Raw genomic sequence first — 20,439 nt, forward strand, 5'->3', positions numbered from 1 at the left:
GCACCAGAAGACAGGCAAAGAGTATTTATGGAAACATTGTCCAAATCAGCTAAAACTATAGAGAATACAAATGTCTTCATAAGAAGGGTAAATACAGTGGGTATATTTATACTGGAATACTATGCAACAATGAAAAAATGCTACACACAAAATCATGAGTGGGTCTCACAGGTGCAATGTTAACTGAAAGAAACTGGACACAAGATTAAACACTTTATGGTTCCATTTATAGGATCCTCAAAAGCAGCAAACTAATCTTAGATGATAAAAGGCAGAATAAATAGTGGTTATTTCAAGAGATAGCAGCTAGATTGTAGGTTCTGAATGGTGATTACATTAAGCTGTACATTTAAGAAGTGTGTACTTTATGCATGCTATATTTCAATAAATATGTTTAAAACTAATATGCAGCTGTTGGAAAGAGTTTCCATCTTTGGGGTGAGAAAAATGGATCAGAAAAGAAGAGAGTGTGTGTGGGGGGCGGTGCGGAATTCCGTTCATTTATTCCGTCTTTGTCACTCATTCTCTTTCCTAAATTCAGTGTTACAGTGCCAAGGCCTTGACAGCTCAGCCCCTGAATCCTGAGGATTGCAAACTGGGACTCCTCCCGCTTGGAGGCGGGTAAGGATGTAACTATGTAGGGGCGCAGAGTGAGCGAGAGAGGACTCAGATCCCCTCCAATTCCGCACATTACGGCAGGCACTGCAGAAACAAGAGCAAAACTGTGCAAAGAGCAAAGTGCCTGCCGCCCCCAGGGTTTCACCTGCGGATCGCTGGGCAAGGACAAGGTGACTTCTTCCCCTCCCCGCGAACTGTCCGGCAGGTACTTTTTTTAATTCCGGAGGGAAAAAATCTTTGTTCACAAAAGGACTGGTTCCTCTGTGAAAGGGAACAAACCGTTGAAGACTGGAACGAAGACGCAATTGCTCTGCCTTTTTTTTTTTTTTTTTTTTTTTTTTTTAATTCGGAGCCAGCGGAAGCCATGTGCCCCTTCCAGAAGTGAAGCCCCGAAGCGTGGGCAGACTTCTCCCCAAGGCCCGATCCTCTTCGGGACGCGGCAGCGTGACTCGCTCTCCCCAGACGGTAAACTTGTCCCCGTGAGAGGGAAACTGATTAAGGCCAAGTGGGTGTTGCACTTTTCAGGGCACCTGGGCGCATGAAAACCCAGCGGACTGTCCTGGAAAGGAGAACATGCCCCCCAAGTCTCTCTGCAACCTCTCCCAGACCGCGGGCGCGAATCAGAGCGGCTTCGTTCCCGGGGTGTCCGAGGGGGACTTGCTGGCCGCCGCCGACGGGACGAGCGCCAAGTTCGCGATCCGCTGTGCGATCCCGTCCCTCTACCTGCTCATCATCGCGGTGGGCTTGCTAGGCAACATCATGCTGGTGAAGATCTTCATGAGCAACAGCGCCATGAGGAGCGCCCCCAACATCTTCATCTCTAACCTGGCCGCCGGGGACTTGATGCTGCTGCTCACCTGCGTCCCGGTGGATGCCTTGCGCTACTTCTTTGACGAGTGGATGTTCGGGAAGGTGGGCTGCAAACTGATCCCGGTCATCCAGCTCACCTCGGTGGGGGTTTCCGTGTTCACTCTCACCGCCCTCAGCGCCGACAGGTAAGGGCGCAGGTAGTGGTGGCCTGGAAAAGCAGCGCAGAGGGGCAGGGGTGCCCCTGGTGGGGGGGGGGGGGGGGCGGGGAGAGGGAGAAAGGAAAGCCCGCAGGTGGGCAGGGAGAGAGGGAGAGAGAGTGTATCTGGGAACTGGAGTGAAAGGAGTTAAAAACGGACTGAGTTGTGAAGCTTGAAAAAATACATAAGAAAAATATTCCTTTAAAAATAATTAACATTGTGTTAGTTTGAAAGTAGTTCTAAAATTGCGTAGCCTAGTCTCCCTCCTCCCCTGCACACACTCTGAAAATCTTTACTGTCTATTTCATAGAAAAGCTATAGAATAATTGGGCAACAGGGCACCTATCCCGTAGGAGCTTTGCGTCTGTGCTAAAATCTTACAAGTGCACTTTCCTTGTTCAGTCAATAGGTAAGAATGTCTAACTTAATATTAGGGAAGTGTTTAATGTTGAGTTTTTTTTTTTCAAATATGGGGAAACATCGTTTATACTTATTAACCAAATTCTGTTATTTATTCCAAGTCAAACAACTACAATAGTAAATGCTCTTCAGACAGTTGACTACACATTCTTGCTTTAATGCCTCAAGTTAAGTGATCCCCCTCCCCTGCAAACAGGTAGGTACTGAATTTTAGTATCTTAAAATGGTGGTGTAAAAATACAAATTTGATATCAAACCTGCTTTTCACGTATTTTAAAGGTGAGACAGGTCTAGTATTTTACCTTGCAGACCAACTAAGTTCAACCATGTCATTTTTAGGTGTCGAGGTAAGATATTGAGGCCCAGGGAAAGTGAATCCCGCTGGCAGGGCAGGCTGGAGAATCCAGGACTGCTGACTGCTGGTCCATGCCTCTCCCTCAGTCTCTCTATCATCATGCTTTCCCGCATTTAAGCAGGAGAAATGTCTGCATGGGGGTGCGGACAAAATGTCCTATTAGGCAACTGTGCATGGAGCCCCGGTTTAATTCTCTTCGGGATGGGGTGTTGACTTAAGCTATTTAGATAAACAATTGAACTTGGATGATTAAGTGGTGGATGCACTCCTCTTCTTCAATTTACATGTTATGAGTGGAAAATGACTCCATCTAAGTGTCCCGGTATTTGCATTAATACCTTTCCATCACTCTGGCATTGAAGAGTTAATCTTTGTTGAAGGAAAGACAACAATCACTGGCGAGTTGAGAGCTTCTGTCTTTTTAAACCAAATATTATTGACTTTTTAGTTTGTGTCATATTCTTTCTAAAACCACATTCCTATAAAAATGGGTGCCTTTGGGTAAATTATATGTACCTCATTTTGCTAAGATGACACTATTTCTATTACCTTTTATACAATTTTTTGAACCCTGTAATTAAAATATGACTTTTTAGTTTAGCTGCCCCTCTTTATAGGACCCATTTTAATTAGAAAGTTAAAAGAATACTACTTAATAATTAGAATAAAACATATTGAATAGCTATGAATACAATAGTTAACGTTACTATCATTGTGCTTTGATTTCTGCTAGCAGGAAGATCCAGGGCTAGAGTTTATTTTATGCCATTTTTCTCAATCTATTGTCATGGAGACCCACAGGTAAATTGGCTGGCTCTGACCAAGGTCTGAGAACATGCTATTACTCATGTATTTACTGACCTTTTTGCTCTGTTATATATATCATGTACTTTGTAAATGCAGCGTGGATACTTTAATAATAAGGATAAAGAAAGGTGGGTTGCCTCTTCTGCTTGGTCCACCTTCTACGTTGTGTGTTTTGGAAATATAAATTAAGGAACTGGAATCACTGGTGATGAAATTACCCAATACATTCCAATAGTCAATTAAAGTGGTTTGGAAACGTTCTGCTATATATTGTCTACATTTCTATTTTTTTTCCAGAACATAGTGATCAAGTGTTGATAAGTATTTAATCTCCTCCCATTTTATCTCACCAAATGTTTGGATTTCCTGTGAATTTGGAAACAAGTAGAGGACTAATTGTACTTAGCATTGTGCTTTTCTGTGTGTGAGTTTATTACCCTCACAATACTACGAAGCAGGCATTATTATTATTACTATTTTAAAGTGAAGAAATCTAAGCCTTGAAATTAAGCAACATTTTCACGGTCTCACAGTGATGGAGCCAACATTTGAGCTCAATTCAAAGTCCATACTCTTTACCATTAAGCCGCAGTATTACTTTTCCAGGCCTAAGAAATTATTAATGATTTTTCCTATTTAATGGTAAATAGACTGAAAAATTCAATTTAAAGCAAAGCACCCAAGAGTACAAAAGGAATAATGATTTCGAAAGCTGATTCCTTAGAGTCAACAAAAGGAAAGAATATCATAAAAATTCAAAATTAAGTAGTGGTAGTGGCAATAGGAAAACTTTTTAAGCAACAAATTCAATTGTTCATTAAACCAAATATCCTATTTTCATTAGATGGCTTCAATGTCTTTCCTTAAGAAAATAGAGTATAGAAGTAGAAATCACTGTAATGTAGAAAAAGAAACAGGAAGATCATTCTATTTCAGAAAGCACATCCCAATGTGAAGCGGACTTCAGTGTTATAGAGCATCGATGACAGCATCACTGGAGAGCAGAGACTGAAATAAGAAATATAATATTTATGAATCAACCTTGGGGCTTAAATCACCTTGTTCTATATGACCAAAGTGTTGGGTGGGTGACACTTTCGGTTCTTGAGATTATTATTCCTTGAATTGCCAAGCTTTTTTGAGAAGTTTCAACGGGTACATCGTAGGAAAGGTCTTTTGTGTCCACTGTAGATGTGCCTCAGGGGCATTTCATAACCCCAGTGGAGGAGGAGAGACAGGGCCCCATCCGAGATGGTGAGTCTGGTGATTTTAGTTTATTTTCTACTTTTATCTTGATGATTTTTTTTATGTTTTGAAAATGTACTTGTTTGCTTGCTCACATGAAATAGCTGATTAAAGGCATGTGCATATTCTCTGTGGTATTATGTTTTTAACAGTTTTTCATACACACACACACACACACACACATACACACACACACACACGCTGGGATACTGAGCAGGTGGGATCCCATAAACATACTTTGTTTGTGGTTGGCTTACAGGTATCTCCATCACTATCTATTACAGTGGCTTCATTTCCAAACTTAGGATATAATTTCTTTGATTCCTGAAGACCTTTTGGCCTCTAAAAACCCCTAATTAAAATGCAAATAACTTTTGAGAATGAGTTCTCCTGTTTCCTTTAGAGGAAAAATTTCCCAGATTCCTAGGGCTGAACTATAAACTTAATAATTTTATGTATTTACCAATGTAAAACTAGGCATCAATTCTTCTTATTTTTTAAATACAACTGTTAATTAAAATGCATTTTTATTTTTTATTTAAAAATTTTTTAATGTTTATTTATTTTTGAGACAGAGAGAGACAGAGAGAGACAGAGCATGAACGGGGGAGGGGCAGAGAGAGAGGGAGACACAGAATCTGAAACAGGCTCCAGTCTCTGAGCTGTCAGCACAGAGCCCAACGTGGGTCTCGAACTTATGGACCACGAAATCATGACCTGAGCCGAAGTCGGCCGCTCAACCGACTGAGCCACCCAGGCGCCCCTAAAATGCATTTTTAAATTAAATATTAAAAACCTATAAAATAATAAAAATGCAATTAATATTAATTTAATGTATCAGGTTATGTTGTTTTTCTGGTATTGAATAGCCAATGTTGGATTGAATGCAAACATAATTTTTTGCCAAATCTAACTAAAGTGTTAACATATTAATGATTTCAAGCTTTTAGTTGCAAGTTAGGATACTCAGATTTAATTCCATAACTAAGCTAGTTCTGTTAGGTATGATGAACCTTGAATCATTAACATTATTTGGATATTACACCAATGCAAACAGATATTCTCTTCGGTATAATTATTTGTTAAAATATTGAAACAGATGAAATGTACACCGTGGATCTAACAGTCCCAAGGCCTTCAGAAGCATTTTTATGAGTCTTAGTCCAGTGATGGGAGGGAATGCCATATTCTGTTTTCTGGGTTTTCACCAAAACTCCTGAGTGAAGCTCAGGTACTGATTAACCAGCTGGCCCCACTGGGGATGTTTTCTTCTTTGGTCTGGAGCCCTGGATAGTATGCTGAGAAGCCCTTACTTCTCGGTGCTGAAATTAGCACTTAGAGTGTGTTTCTAAACTCTTCTGAGGAGTTCAGATTGGCCATACCTACCTAAGAGAATACTCCACACTCACCCTACAGATAACCCATTTTACCAGAGCAAGGATTTTTTTTATTTTCAACTTGTTCCAAAAAGAATTTAAGGGAGCTTAAAAACAAAGATACAAACAACACACAACAGATATAAAAAAGGGAGGAAATACAGGGAGAGGAAAAATAAAAGTTGAAGACTATAAGGTGACCTATACTGTCACAAATGTGAGTCACATGTTTGTGAACTTTCTAGCTGCCAATGCAAAAAGGATAATTTTTCATAAGAAGTGCTCAGCTGTTATTTTTATGTAGTCATAAAACAGGATAAATTGAAATCTGCACTTAATGTATCAGTTTTTAATCTGAATTTACATGTTTTTTTTTGTTGAATAAAAGTTGCTATCTTTGACTCCAATAACTCAGATATCTTTTATTCATTAGTCTCAAATGCTTCTAGCTTATGTCCTTTCTCCTTCTCTTTAGAAGGAATCTGAGACATTGGAGAGGCTGTATAATTCTCACAATATTCATACTATTGCCATAACTTGTGTACTACTTTATAGTTTTTGAAGATTATTCATGCACCTTGGTCCGAAGCTTTTGGGACACACTATAACTAAGGAGGGATGTCCCGGACATGTGGGTGATAATCCTGTATCTGTTAGGTTCCGATGGAGACGATAAAATAGTGCAAAACACATGCTCATAAGGCAGTATTTTCCTCATTTGCAAAATAAGAATAATGCCTTCAACTGTAGAGCCAAGGGACTGTAGATAGGATCCTATTATTTCCCTCCCTGAGTATTGAGTGGAGAAAGGCCCAAAGAGAAGAGACACTGTATTGGTGAGGCAGCTGAATGGTGAGTTCTGTCTCTGGGGCTCTATCACTGCCCTCCACGTTGCAACAAGTCTTTCAGTTAGTCACTTATGCTGATTCTATTTGGTCCACTTCTCAGTGGAAACACTCTCTACGGTGTACCTTGTCAGTCTTTTGCCTGTGGTGGGGCGTTTAAATAAGGGGCCATCTGCTCCAGTTGAGCCAGGAAGTCAGTGAAGTTCAACACTTTCCCTATTGTTAGCTGTCCCACCAGTACACTCTCTGTTTGTGTGTTTAAAGAACAAAAATAACAATTTACATTGGTCCTTTGGTTGCTGATTCCTCAGGAGGATTGACCGATCTCCAAGGTCTTTAATAGTTTTAATTGCATTCTTATTTTTTCATTCTCAACAAGCTCTTTTTAAAAAAAAATAAAATTTGAGTATAGTTGGCAAACAATGTTATATTAGTTTCAGGTGTACCACATAGTGAGTCAGCTTCTCTATATGTTATATTATCCTTACCATGAGTGTAGCTATCATCTGTCACTGTGCAATGTTATTACAATACCGTTGACTATATTCCCTCTGCTGTTCTTTTTATTCCCGTGACATTCATTGCATAACTGGAAGCCTCTATCTCCCACTCTCCTTATCCATTTTGCTCATCTCCCACCCCTCTTCCCTCTGGCACCCATCAGCTCATTCTTTGTATTTGTAGATCTGATTCTGTTATTTTTTATTCATTTGTTTTGTTTTTTAGAATCCACACATGCATGAAATAATATGGTATTTGTCTTTCTCATATGTCTTATTTCATTTAGTATAATACCTTCTATGTCCATCCGTGTTGTCACAAATAGCATGATCTCATTCTTTACGGCTGTGTAATATTCCATTCAGTAAGTTCTTACTTAAAGTTTTTTAGTTAGTCCTTACTTTTACTTACTGCATTTCTAGAAAAGTTGATGCTGATATGGGTTGTAGATGATTCTCTTTTAGAAGGTGTTGATCAAATATTCAGTACGAGATAGTTATATGCTATATTTGTGTATTTACTTTCCATTATTACTTTTACTTGTGAAATAGTATGTAGGTTTTAGATAATATTTATGTAACTAGTAGATTATTGTAAGCTCTATGGAGAACCCACCCACATACCAAATATACTGACAACTTTGGTATTTGGAAAGTTTGTTTATTTTTCTATACAAAAAGATACACGTCTTCATTACATTTCCCTTTTTAATTATTTGTTGTTTTTATTCCTGTATTCTTACCGGTTTCTGTGTGACCAAAGTTATTTTCAGTTTCAGTCCAAGCTCCAAAGTGATGACCGAGCTTAATATTGCTAGGTTCAAGCTTAATAAACTGTCTTTTAACTTATTGCTTTAATTATTGATACAAAATATTCAATGCTATTAGGCTCATAGCCCATCTTTGTGAAAGCCACTGATTTATTGATGTGCCGGGCAGTATTTTCTATTTCCAGTTATTCATGGATCTTCAAGGGGAACAAGAATAAACATTAAACATTTATTTATCCCAAGTCCTTATCTTGATTAATATATGTGCAATTAAGTTTTGATTTTTTTCTTCTGCAGATTTTCATTAAGAATATTTTTTTCAGGGGATTCTTGGGTGGCTCAGTCGGTTGAGCGTCCCACTCTTGATTTTGGCTCAGGTCATCTCACAGTCATGAGATGGAGCCCCACATCTCCATCAGATGGATCTGAGCTTAAGATTCTCTCTTCCCTTTCTGCTCCTCTCCCTGCCCCTCCAACTTACTTGAGTGTGTGAATGTGCTTGCTCACTCTTTTTCTCTCTAAAATAAACAAACAAGAATATTTTTTCAACTTTCAATGTAGAGCTTCTTTACTTTTATCATTTGTGGAAATTTGAGAAGAATATTTTGAAAATGAAATTTTAATAATTGTGATTTAATTTAAGTTAATTTTTGGAAAAGAATCACATTTTAAGAGAAAATGGGTAGAAGAGGTAAAGAATTTAATTCTTCAGTTGCATTCTCTGTGATGTGCCATAGCTGAAAAAATATAGAATCTGAAGTCACAAGATAGTCTTGTGTGAATTCTAAGTCATCTGCCTACTGGCTCTGTGGTTATTTCAACATCACTTAATCCCATAGTCTCAATGAGCTTTTCTGTAAAATGGGTACACCAATCAATTTTACTACACAGGATTATTTTATCAAATGACATAATTAACATGAACATAATTAACATAATTAACATAAACAGTAGGTTGCTGTGTAACTACTTCTGCTATGTCATCTATGTGTCAGGATGACAAGTGACCCATTAATTCAAAACAATATTTATTCACATATGCAGTTAATTATTAGATAATAGGCAGTAAAGTGGGGTGCAAAATGAGCCTATTGTAAAATTAATGATGGTGATCTCTCTACCTTCTATAGCCCTTCCCCAATTCCTTTAATCATAGACTGGCTAGTTCCAACCTGTTGCCTTCATCAACATGACTTGTCATTGTCATTCCCCTTCTCATGAGACTTTCATGTGTCATTTAAGTCACACACTTTAATGGGTTAAGAACAAAGTGATTTGGCCAGAGGGTAAATCCATTTGTGTCAAATGGAATTACTGAGCCCTCTGTAATTGAATCCAGTATATTTCATTTTTTCCAAGGTGACATCCCACTTACTACATTATTTTTAAAAGATTATCATTTTAGACATTCTGTTCTATGATCGTGAATAGATATTTTAAATAATAAATTTAGTAATTTTATTCAGAATAAATTTTACTGCTGTGAGCTATAAATACTTTTTAAAACATGATGTGAAGTATTATAAAGGGCAGGCATCTAGTTCTTAATGCTGAACTTTTGCTGGATTCCAGAAACTCTCTACTGCTGAACATATGTCCTTTGCACCAGACAAGCTCACAGGGGTCTTGCAGAAAGATGCTTACTGCCGCAGTCAATCTACTTGAAAAGTGGTTTCTGAACCTGGTTTATATTCAGAACCATTTGAAAATCTTAGTAAAATGTAGAGCCTCACATTCTATATCTTAGAGAATGTGTAAGTCTGGAGAGAAACCTAAGACTCTATCTTTCTTCAGCTCTCTAGGTGGTTCTGAATATTGATCCAGCTTGGGCATCACTAGACTTTGTTTCCATCCCTGACATCATTTTCATCTCAACCTAATACCCGATGACCATCCCACTCTACCAAAACTGTCTTAATAAGCAATGTCCTTGCTGCTCGGACCACATTTCCCTATTAGTTCAACAAACGTTTACTGAGAAATGACTGTGGGTCAGGCATTGTTATGCACTTTAGATACAACAATGAGTAAGACATAGGCTCCAGTTTCAAAGGAGGTTTTTGTTTTTGTTTTTATCTTTAAGGAGCATTTGACACAGAGGTCTACACTTCTTTTTGAAATTTCTTCTTTCTCTTGCTTTTGTGATATCTTTCTCTCCTTGGTCAGATTGTTCACATTTAAACTCTTTGTTGGCCTCTTATAAATGAAGGAATGACAAGCAAAAAAAAAAAAAAAAAAAAAAAAAATATTACGGATAGTCTAACTAGTATGTGTGCAGAAATGTGTAGAAGGAGATTTTGAGAAATTGAGATGACTTTATATGAGCTAAAATTGATCTAACTTTCATTATATGTATTTTAATACAATGACATTTCATTATCCCTTACATTAAATTTATACTGTATACAGATATGGTAAGTGCAAGATTCAAAACAGAAATTAATGAAGAAGCATATGTATTTATTGATATTTAATACATGAATGGTGATTATGTTTTCTTTAATCCCTTTTGATTCATTATTTTTTTAAGTTTTCAATTAGGGATACCTTTCTGAGACTGTCTAAAAGAAAACAAACATAACTTTTCACACATTTGTATTATGCTACTAAATTTAATGAGATAGTTTTCGTACTGAGGGACGGTTTCATTCCTATATTTTTTAAATGTTTATTTATTTATTTTGAGGGGGGGAGGGGCAGAGAGAGAGAAAGAGAGAGAGAATCCCAGGCTCCGCACTGTCAGTGCAGAATCTGATGTGGGACTCAGATCCACAAAATGTGAGACCATGACCTGAGCCAAAACCAAGAGTCAGACGCTTAACCGATTGAGCCACCCAGACACCCCTCATTCCTATATTTTCATAAATTTTTAAATAAAGGGTGATTAAACATGTCCATATTTGCTCTGTATTGTTTTACCTTTTATCCTTTCAAAGATGCACGTGAAACACTGGTGTAAACCTTCTTCTCTGACAATTATAAACCATGGTTAAGGACTAATATTGATGCTTCACTAATCTGTTGCTTTAAACTATAATTTCCAGCTTTATAGAATTGTCAATACTCCCCTTTCTAGCAAATGTATATCATTTACAAGAAGATCCAAAGTTTATTTCCCTTTCCTGCAGGACATGGCTAAGAACTGTCCCTGTCGAAAAGGCCTTCTCTACCCCTTCCTTACACTCCAACTAGGTTTCTTACTTCCCTTAAACCAAGAATCCAAGAGCTGTTGCTACAGCTCTGTTATTACAATGTTAGCGGCATGTTATTGGCAATGTTATTACAATGAAGGAGGTATAACTTCCATTCCTCTTTGCAGTTTCCCCAACATGCTTTCTGTTTTTGTGCTTAGAGATAAGGTGGAAATGGGAATAGGGGAGTGACGTTTTCCTCCTTTTTAAGTCCACAAAGGAAAGTTCAGAATATTCTTTGAGTTTTCTGACAACATAACAAGGAAGGCTAGTTAATTGATTAATTTTTGGTAACCATCACCCCCCAAAACTTCCCTGCTCTTTCTCCATCTCCTCTACGTACAAAAGAATTTGCGATCGGCTTTTTGGCACTTTGATCTTAAATAGGAACTGGGAGGTAGTAGATACCTAACTTTTGAGGAGAAATTTCAGCATAAAGAAGCCAAGCAAACACACCACCAAATAAATATCTTTAAGTGTATTGGTTCATTTTTGGTTTGTTTAAAAATCTGATTTAATTATATTTCCATGAATTCCAGTAACATCATTGTAACTAATGCCAAAAAAAAAAAAAAAAAAGGCAAAGAGAGATATCTGAACATGAAATAAGAAAAAAATGAATCCACAAGTGAAAATAATGTATATTGGTACTAAAATATAGTTACTTGAATCCATAAAGGGACCGGTTCTTCTAATGATCTATTCACTTGCAAAACAAGAACTTCTAGAAATTAAATATATGGTAGCAGAGGGACCACTGACTGGGTGGCTCAGTCAGTTGATCATCTGATTCTTAGTTTCAGCTCAGGTCATGATCCAGGGTTGTCGAGCCCACCATTGGACTCCACACAAAATGTGGAGCCTGCTTGGGATATTCTCTCTCTCAAAATAAAACTGAAAAACACATTTAAACATCTAATGGTGGAAATAAAAAAAATTATAAAGAAGAATGGACGCTAAGGCTAATAAAGCATCTTAGAAAGTAAAACCAATAAGAAGGTGGAGATGAGCTTGATAAAGTGAAGGAGGAATTAGATTCAAGTACTGAGACTCCAATTATAAAGCAAGGTGGCAAAAAAACAGTTAGAAAGAAGTAAATTCAGGTACAGGGAAAATTATGCAAAAAAAAAAAAGATCAAGTAGCAACTGTAGGTAAATCGAAGACATGTTTAGGAAAGAAAACAATATATTACTTAATTCTACAGTAAGAGATATTTGGTTGGTCATAATAACAATCTAGTGACTATTTTATAAACATTTAATATAATTTACTGAATTAGGAAGTTGGTAATGGGAGAGATAGAAGTATATAAGAGAGAAAATCTTCAACTTCCATAATAGGATGTCAAGAGCAAATGTCTACAATATTTAATTCAGGAGATAGTGGCAGAAGGACATTTCTTAGACATATGGAGGTAATGATATGAAATTTGGTTCCACTCAGGAGCAGGACCTGAAATGAAATCAGGTTCTGCTTTTCTTATTCTTTACAGGGTCTTAGTGTTCTCTGATTAAAAACAAAACAAAACAAAAAACCCCACCTCTTTGAATGTATTAAGCTAATAAACATTAAAAAGAAACAAAAAAACAGCTAATTCTAGTTACCGATTGTAATTCGACTTTTACTTTCTTCTGAACATGTAATTAAGCAGAAGTGGGGGGGGGGTGGGAAACACATGCCTACTTTTTTCTGCTACGTGCAAAGTCTAGGTGAAACAAATGCAGTATGTTCGCTACTTTATTTAATTTGGTGTTGAGGCCCTTTGCTGTTGCTCTACTTTAAGTTTTATATGTGTCCTGGTATACAAGGGTAGACTCTCTAGATCAAAATGCAAACTGTCTTTCTCTGATTGAGGGTCTGGGAATGATTCTTGACGCAAATCAGGAAGAAGAAAGAGAGGCTCCCCTCAGAGAGGTATTGAGGCCAGGAGCTGTTTCTCTCTTCCGGGCAATGGGAAACATCTTTACAGAACCTCAGACCTTATCTGCTTGTTCTGTTGCTTGAAGTATCCTGAATTTTTAGAACAGCATTCTAAATCAACTGTAAATAAGGAGAAGGTATAGAGTCATGGCATGGTTAGTATCTGCTAATTGGCAGGCACAGTAATAGGTATTCTCTCCATTTTTTTTTATCACAAAACTTTGAGAAAAATGTTTTTATCCCCACCTTACAGATGAAGAAAAAGACCTTAAGTGATTTTTCCAAAGGATATTAGAGTTAAGGAAATGGCTCAGGTTTGTTTGACTAAAATAATTTTTTACCGTATCATGTTAACCTCCTAGTTGTCCTATAACCTGAAATACTTTCAGAAAAATATAAATAACTTGATGTTCACATATAATTTTGGTTTGTTTGCATTATGATCACCCTAAAGTGTGTGATTGAGTTAGCTGTTTATATTCTTTAAGCCCTTGTGTCCTGGAGTGTGGTTCCTTTAACATTATGATGGTGTTATATAGGAAGAGAGAGGCTTTCATGAGGTGTCAACAGGAAATAAATTTCAGCTACAAAGACAGGATGTTATTTCATCTTCAGTTCTTTCAGTTCTTATGATTGAATTATGGAGAAAATCCCAGTCTTTAAGGTTTACTAATGCCCTTAGGGAAAAAAAGTGGGAGACTAAGTCACAGAAGGTGAAGAGCAGCAAAATAGAAGTTGGTAACATTATTTTGTAGACATTTTATATTTTAGGGTTTCTGTCTATTATTGCAATTATAGCAGTGATAGTTTTTTGAAAATGCAGTGATTTAAATGAAAAAAAATGAAAATATTCAATAACTGATGATACTTGTACTATGTGTGATTTAGAAAAATACTTGCAATCGCTTCTCGGCCTTTTGGCTAAGATCAAGTGTAGAAAAATACTTGCAAAAGAGGTAAGCAAATTAATGGAATTTGGGGAATGACAATTTAAAATCTTTTCCTTTCTCCGTCTTCTGTGTTAATAAGCTATGGAATGTCTTGTAGACAGACATCAGAGATTTTAAGTATTCTATATACTGCAAAACAGCTAGGGAATAACAGAGTTTTAGCACCTCTCTCTCAGCCAGTAGGATCTCTCCTTCCTTCCTTCCTTCCTTCCTTCCTTCCTTCCTTCCTTCCTTCCCTTCCTCTTTCTCCTTTACATTTTTCTTTCTAAGAGAGTAATATGAGTCATGTTGTCTTCCCAGGTACAGAGCCATCGTCAACCCCATGGACATCCAGACGTCCCGGGCGTTGCTGTGGACCTGTGTCAAGGTGGTGGGGATCTGGGTGGTCTCCGTGCTGCTGGCGCTTCCGGAAGCCGTGTTTTCGGAAGTGACGCTAATTGAGGGCGTTGAAAATGGCAGCTTCACGGCGTGTGTACCCTACCCTCAGACGGATGAATTACACCCAAAGATTCATTCAGTGCTCATCTTCTTGGTCTATTTCCTCATACCACTTGCTATTATTAGCGTTTATTATTATCATATTGCAAAGACCTTAATTAAAAGTGCACATAATCTTCCTGGAGAATACAATGAACATACCAAAAAACAGGTAAGCTTGTTAGGTGTGTCGGTGGGGGTGTGTGGGTCAGATGCAATAATTGCTGTCTGCTGTTCTATGGCATGGGTTCTCAATACCATGAATGGTTAGAACAGAATCACAGGGCACTGGCACAAGCATTAGCCTGAACTAGAAGAGATGTTGGGGTGGGAGGAGGAGGGGAGGGCATCTCTAGTATGTGGCCATGTCAGAGCTTTGTAAAAGCCCACTGAGGTCCAGCGTATCTGCCATCTGGGCCTACAGCTATTAAAATTTAATGTCTTTGAAGGCTTTTCCTTACCAGCAAATGTTCATGCAAAAAACAACATAATAAACCAGAAAATTAACTATAAATTTATTTAATTATTGTCTATTCTCCCATTAGCCCATTAAGGATGACAGAAAGTCTGGGACAAGGATTCATCAGGAAAGGACCTAGGATCTGGGGATGAGGTTTGGTAGGATGCCAGAATGGGGGTCTGGGAACAGCAGGTAGAGAACAAAGGTGAGAGTGATCAAGAGGTGGTTGATGCTGAAGTTGTACTTTCTCTAACTCAACATTATAGTTTTTCTTATAAAAATTATATATTAATTTAAAAATTACAGTATGCACCTTATGTAGTCTTTCTTCCTTAGAAAATAGAGGTATTAACTTAAGGTAAAACCAGTTGTGTTAATCCACAAAGAGATGGAAATATTGCTCTAGTGGGACAGTTTCAAGTTGTGCATTTGTGTATTTTTAGCGAAGAACCTCTTCCAAAAGGTTCTGTAGGTACAGGGATATGATGAGTGTCCTTCACCAAGTTAAAGACAAGTTGAATGGCGGATCATTAAAATTTGCTGGGCTGTAGTTGGAGGCACAGTCTGGGGCTTTGCACACTTCAGCAACAGCAGAATCTGGAAGGGTTTCTTGCATGGAAGGTAACCTCTATTTATTGATGACCATCAGAATCAGAGATCCACATCTTTTTTGAAAGCTAAAAAATCAACCAATCATTAAAATAGTTGTTAGATAAATTAATACATTCATTATCTAAATATCTAGCATCGTGGGGCGCCTGGGAGGTTCAGTCACTTAAGTGTCCGAATTCAGCTCAGGTCCTGATCTCGCAGTTTGTGAGTGTGAGCCCTGCATAGGGCTCCCTGCAGTCAAGGCAGAGTCTACTTTCGATCCTCTCTCCTCCTCTCTCTCTGCCCCTGCCCTGCTGGTTCTCTCTCTCTCAAAATAAATAGACTTTAAAATAAATAAATAAATAAATAGATACATAGATAGGTGAGTAAAAATAAATATCTAGCCTCATGGTAGCCAAAAAATCCAGTTCATAGACTCACTGTGCTTTTTCCTTTGCCCTGTGATCCAAATTGTATCTCAATTTGGGTATTTGAGTTTTTGCTTTGTTTTCTAAAATTGAGTTCCTCCCACCTTCCAACCTCCACTTTTATTTTATTTTTTTAAATGGCCTTAGTTCTGCCTTGTGTTTTGTGAGTTTTCTATTGGGACTTGTAAACCCTGGCTGGGTAACGGGGCTTGATATCTGCTGAGAAGTAATCTCAGTGCTGACGGCCTGCCTGTGTGTCTCCAGACACAAACTGGCATGAAATTCTTCCACCCATACTCCACCTGTTAGTGTGGACACTGCTTTGTAATATAAATTTCACATTTATCTTACAGTCAAGTTGCTTAACTCATGCCGCTGGGATACATCTGGACCACAGCATTTGTCGTTCCTCCTCTTTACTGCACCTTTATTTGTTGCCCCCGTCGCCACTCACTACTACCCCCCAATACCAATTATGTTTGGATTGTAAACCTTTCCAGTTTTGGTATGTTCTAGTTGACTACCAGTAGTTTTAGCCCAGAATAGATCATTTTGCCTCCTATCAATATCTTTTGATAAACTAAGTTTTCATACTCATGTTGCCGTATTTAAATATTTAAACAAGTAAGACAAATACGAGCTAAACCTTGAACTGTACATATTGGAAAATAATTTTTAGATTAGAAGAGATATATGTCCAATATTTGAATTTTGTCTCTTTATCACATTCCTGAAGAGTTTCCTATAAAACAGTAAACACAGTATGTAAAGTTTACGAAAAGAAAGAAAATGTACTTTTATTTTTAAAGGTAATCTAACATAGTTAATACTTATAGGATTGACAGTTATGTCAGATGGTTTTGATTTATGTGAGTCAGAAGTTGAAATCTCAAGTTTTTGTGTGTCTGTGTGGGTGTTTGTGTGTGTGTTTAATAAGGATTTAAAAAGTCATGCTTTATTTCAATTACCCTGATTTAAACAAAATCTAATACCGAATATATTTTGTGGTTCATTAATTCAGTGGATTTAATACAAACAGAAATGATTAATGTTTAAAGTGAACACAATAAGACTTTAGCAACAGGAAAGTAGTTAAAAAAAACAGAGTTTTTATAGGTCACAGTTTAGCTTGAAGACATAGCCATTTATTAGTAATTTATCATCTGGTCTTACATAAGCTGTCAAATAATTTTATTTTATTTACTTATTTAGTTAGTTTCAAGTTTTTATTTAAATTCTAGTCAGCATATAGTATAGTATTGGTTTCAGGAGTAGAAGTTAGTGATCCATCACTTACATATGGCACCCAGTGCTCATCACAAGTGCCCTCCTTAATACCCATCACTCATTTAGCCCATCCCTTGCCCACCTCCCTCCATTAACCCTCAGTTTGTTTTCTGTCATCAAGAGTCTCTTATGGTTTGCCTCCTTCTCTTTTTCCCTTTCCTGTATGTTCATCTGTTTTGTTTATTAAATTCCATATACGCTTAAAATCATATTGCTAAATATATTTAATGAAAGAGCATAGTGACCAAAATAAGCTTTGTCAAACTGTTAAAATCATCACTTTGTTGAGGAAAATTAGTTTTTGTATTTTGGGATGCATTTGCATGCTATGGTAAGTTTCACTTCTTTTGCACAATGTTTCTCATGTCGATGGTTCCATTTTCATTTTAACCAAAGGGACTGTTTGCTTGTATTTGCAGATGGAAACACGGAAACGCCTGGCTAAAATTGTGCTGGTCTTTGTGGGTTGCTTTGTCTTCTGCTGGTTTCCAAATCACATTCTCTACATGTATAGGTCTTTCAACTATAATGAGATTGACTCATCTCTAGGCCACATGATTGTCACCTTAGTTGCCCGAGTTCTGAGCTTTTGCAATTCTTGTGTCAATCCATTTGCTCTCTATCTACTCAGTGAAAGCTTCAGGAGGCATTTCAATAGCCAGCTGTGTTGTGGGAGGAAGTCCTATCAAGAGAGATCAACGAGCTACCTTCTCAACTCTTCTGCAGTGCGTATGACATCTCTGAAAAGCAATGCTAAGAACATGGTGACCAATTCTATTTTACTAAATGGGAACAGCATGAAGCAGGAAATGACACTGTGATTTCAGCCATTCAACTCACTACCTGGAAAGAACTTACCTTGCTGTCTCTATGGAGCAGAGCAGAAAAATAATTTTCTCATTCTTACTATTGCTCAGCTGGTTCATCAAGCGATGTCATGATTGACTCAGAAAAGGCAAGACAAACACAGCTAGCATTTGCCTTGAAACAGGATTTTGCCTTGAAAAATATATATCTCACACTAAAAGTCATTCAAATGAAATTCTATTTGTGTATAATATTGCTTCAGGATTTAAGCTGTTGTTAGAGCCAACTCTAATGTATTTATCTTAAGTTTGTTTTATCTTGAAATGTATTCCTATATTGACTTGATTCAGTGATGGTAATATTCAAATTCCTATTGTTTGGAAAAGGAATCATATTTCCCTGGTGAATTTTATTCATAACCACTGCATGTATATATCTCCTTTATTTAAATAAAATAGAAAATTCAAAACATAGAGCTTAATTACAAGTCAATAACATTTATTGTGATTCTTTGTGTGATTAATCATAATTTATAGAGATAGCTTATGTCTGTAACTTTTAGGTATGTGATTAGAAGGTATGATGCCATTTGATTATAAATAATAAAATAGATATCATATGAATATGATTTTACATTATGGATGTAAAACAGGTATCATATGTCCCAAAACGATGATTCAGAAAATTGCATGGCCATTTGTGTATACATTTCTAAGTCCTTTAACATTTCGATGTTTCTGTATAAATATGAGAAGATTAGTGTAATTCTGGTGAGGTCAGTCACTTACTTGTCTTCTCTTACAATAGCCACCTAACAAGTGTGTGAAATCTCATTTAAGCAAGTTTATTTGGCATAATACCACAGTTTCCTCTGACTTACCATCTTAGAGTTTTCTCTAAAATGCAAGCATGGTCTTGATTAAATTCTAAAAGCTACCCTTTCTCAGATTTGTATCAGTAAATCTAACATCTGAATTAATATATATACTTTATAATTATTAGTCATTATAAAGTATATTAATAGTATATATACTAATATAAATTATTAATATACTTTTTCTCTTTACAAATTAGGTGAGCTCTTTCTTTTTTTTTTCCAAAGGTACTTACAGGTTTATTTTCTTTAATATTTTGTATTTTCTTATTATATTACATAGCTGAGCTCTTTCTTAAACACCCTTAAGCTGTACTATTTAGGATGTGAAATAATTGTATGCAGTAATGGGAAAAATAAACACAAGCAAATTACCTATGATAATAATAATAATGGTAATGAACATGAATCAAGTGTTTTCCTTATTCTAGGCACAATCCTAAAGCTTTACCTATTTTATATATCTAATTTAGTACTCAGTATAAACCCTGAGAAATATCAAATTTGGTAGGGTATGAAAAGTTACACAATTTGAAGAATATGTCTATTAAAGAAATACACTAGTAAATTTTACAAATTTTACCCGATCACATAAACACATTGCCAGAGCTCCGATCTTAGGCTTTCTTCACTTCATGGAATTATCTCTGAAATATGTGCTGTCGTTATCTTTATTTTATAGATTAGAAAATTGAGGCTCAGGAATATTAAGAAAGTTAAACAGGAGTTACACAGCCTTGTGGGGAAGGTGATATCTGAAACCAGACGCCTTACCATGGTGCGTGCACCACTAATCCTTTACAACTCAATTGTAACTCTCTTTTATCTCGATTATTTGTTCTTAACCTTGGCAAAGGTGGTCAATCCACTCATCAGAAAGGTGCAAAATATTACACACCAATTTTACATGAATTCTGAGTATCTTTGAGTCCTTCAAGCCTCATCCATTAAAATCTAAAGAACCAAAGGTAATCCTTGGTCCACTAGTATTAAGATGAGAGTAGAAGTATATCTAGGAAAGATTGCAAGGTATATGCAAATATATCTTGCAAGATTCTTTTAGTTTCTGATATATACATATATATTGCAAGATACATATGCTATATATATGTATTAAACTATATATATATATATATATGTATGTATATATAAAGATAAAGGGATATCTACACATCTTAATTATAAAGTCCTAAGATTTAAAGTTTAAGTGAATAATGTTTTTATATAATCTGTTATCTGATTTGTTTTTTAGGAATTAAAAACATTTTTCATGAGATATTTTAGAACTTTTTTTTATTTATATATATTTTGTTAAAAATGTTATGTAATGACACTAATGGAGTAATAATAGTATCAAATTTCAGTTTTTCCTCTTTTAAAGAATTTTAAAAATAGCTATATGCCTGATTATATAATATTATCAATATTATCAAACTCTTAGGTGCATTTTATTTTATTTTAATTTATTTTATTTATTGAGTCTTTATTTTATTGGCTGCATTTAAAATTT

The 20,439-nt window shown here is 36.4% G+C and overlaps 1 protein-coding gene and 1 pseudogene across 1 annotated transcript; both read left to right on the top strand.

The window, feature by feature from the left end:
* Nucleotides 1–555: 555 nt before the first annotated feature.
* NMBR (neuromedin B receptor) lies at nucleotides 556–19,889 on the top strand. Its single transcript, XM_027056755.2, has 3 exons — nucleotides 556–1,613; nucleotides 14,306–14,654; nucleotides 17,668–19,889. Exons 1-3 carry the CDS (start codon nucleotides 1,192–1,194, stop codon nucleotides 18,067–18,069), a joined length of 1,173 nt encoding a protein of 390 aa, XP_026912556.2. The 5' UTR covers nucleotides 556–1,191; the 3' UTR covers nucleotides 18,070–19,889.
* On the top strand, nucleotides 13,957–14,098 carry LOC113599011 (uncharacterized; annotated as a pseudogene).
* Nucleotides 19,890–20,439: the final 550 nt, after the last annotated feature.

This window comes from Acinonyx jubatus, chromosome B2 (genome assembly GCF_027475565.1).
Source record: "Acinonyx jubatus isolate Ajub_Pintada_27869175 chromosome B2, VMU_Ajub_asm_v1.0, whole genome shotgun sequence".
NCBI classification, from domain to species: domain Eukaryota; kingdom Metazoa; phylum Chordata; class Mammalia; order Carnivora; family Felidae; genus Acinonyx; species Acinonyx jubatus.

What these genes read in the sequence shown, in the direction of transcription:
- NMBR (XM_027056755.2), top strand. Translation starts at nt 1,192, where the DNA reads ATGCCCCCCAAGTCTCTCTGCAACCTCTCCCAGACCGCGGGCGCGAAT. An exon ending in ACCGCCCTCAGCGCCGACAG is followed by an intron (nt 1,614 to 14,305) that starts GTAAGGGCGCAG and finishes TTGTCTTCCCAG; the next exon opens with GTACAGAGCCATCGTCAACC. An exon ending in ATGAACATACCAAAAAACAG is followed by an intron (nt 14,655 to 17,667) that starts GTAAGCTTGTTA and finishes TTGTATTTGCAG; the next exon opens with ATGGAAACACGGAAACGCCT.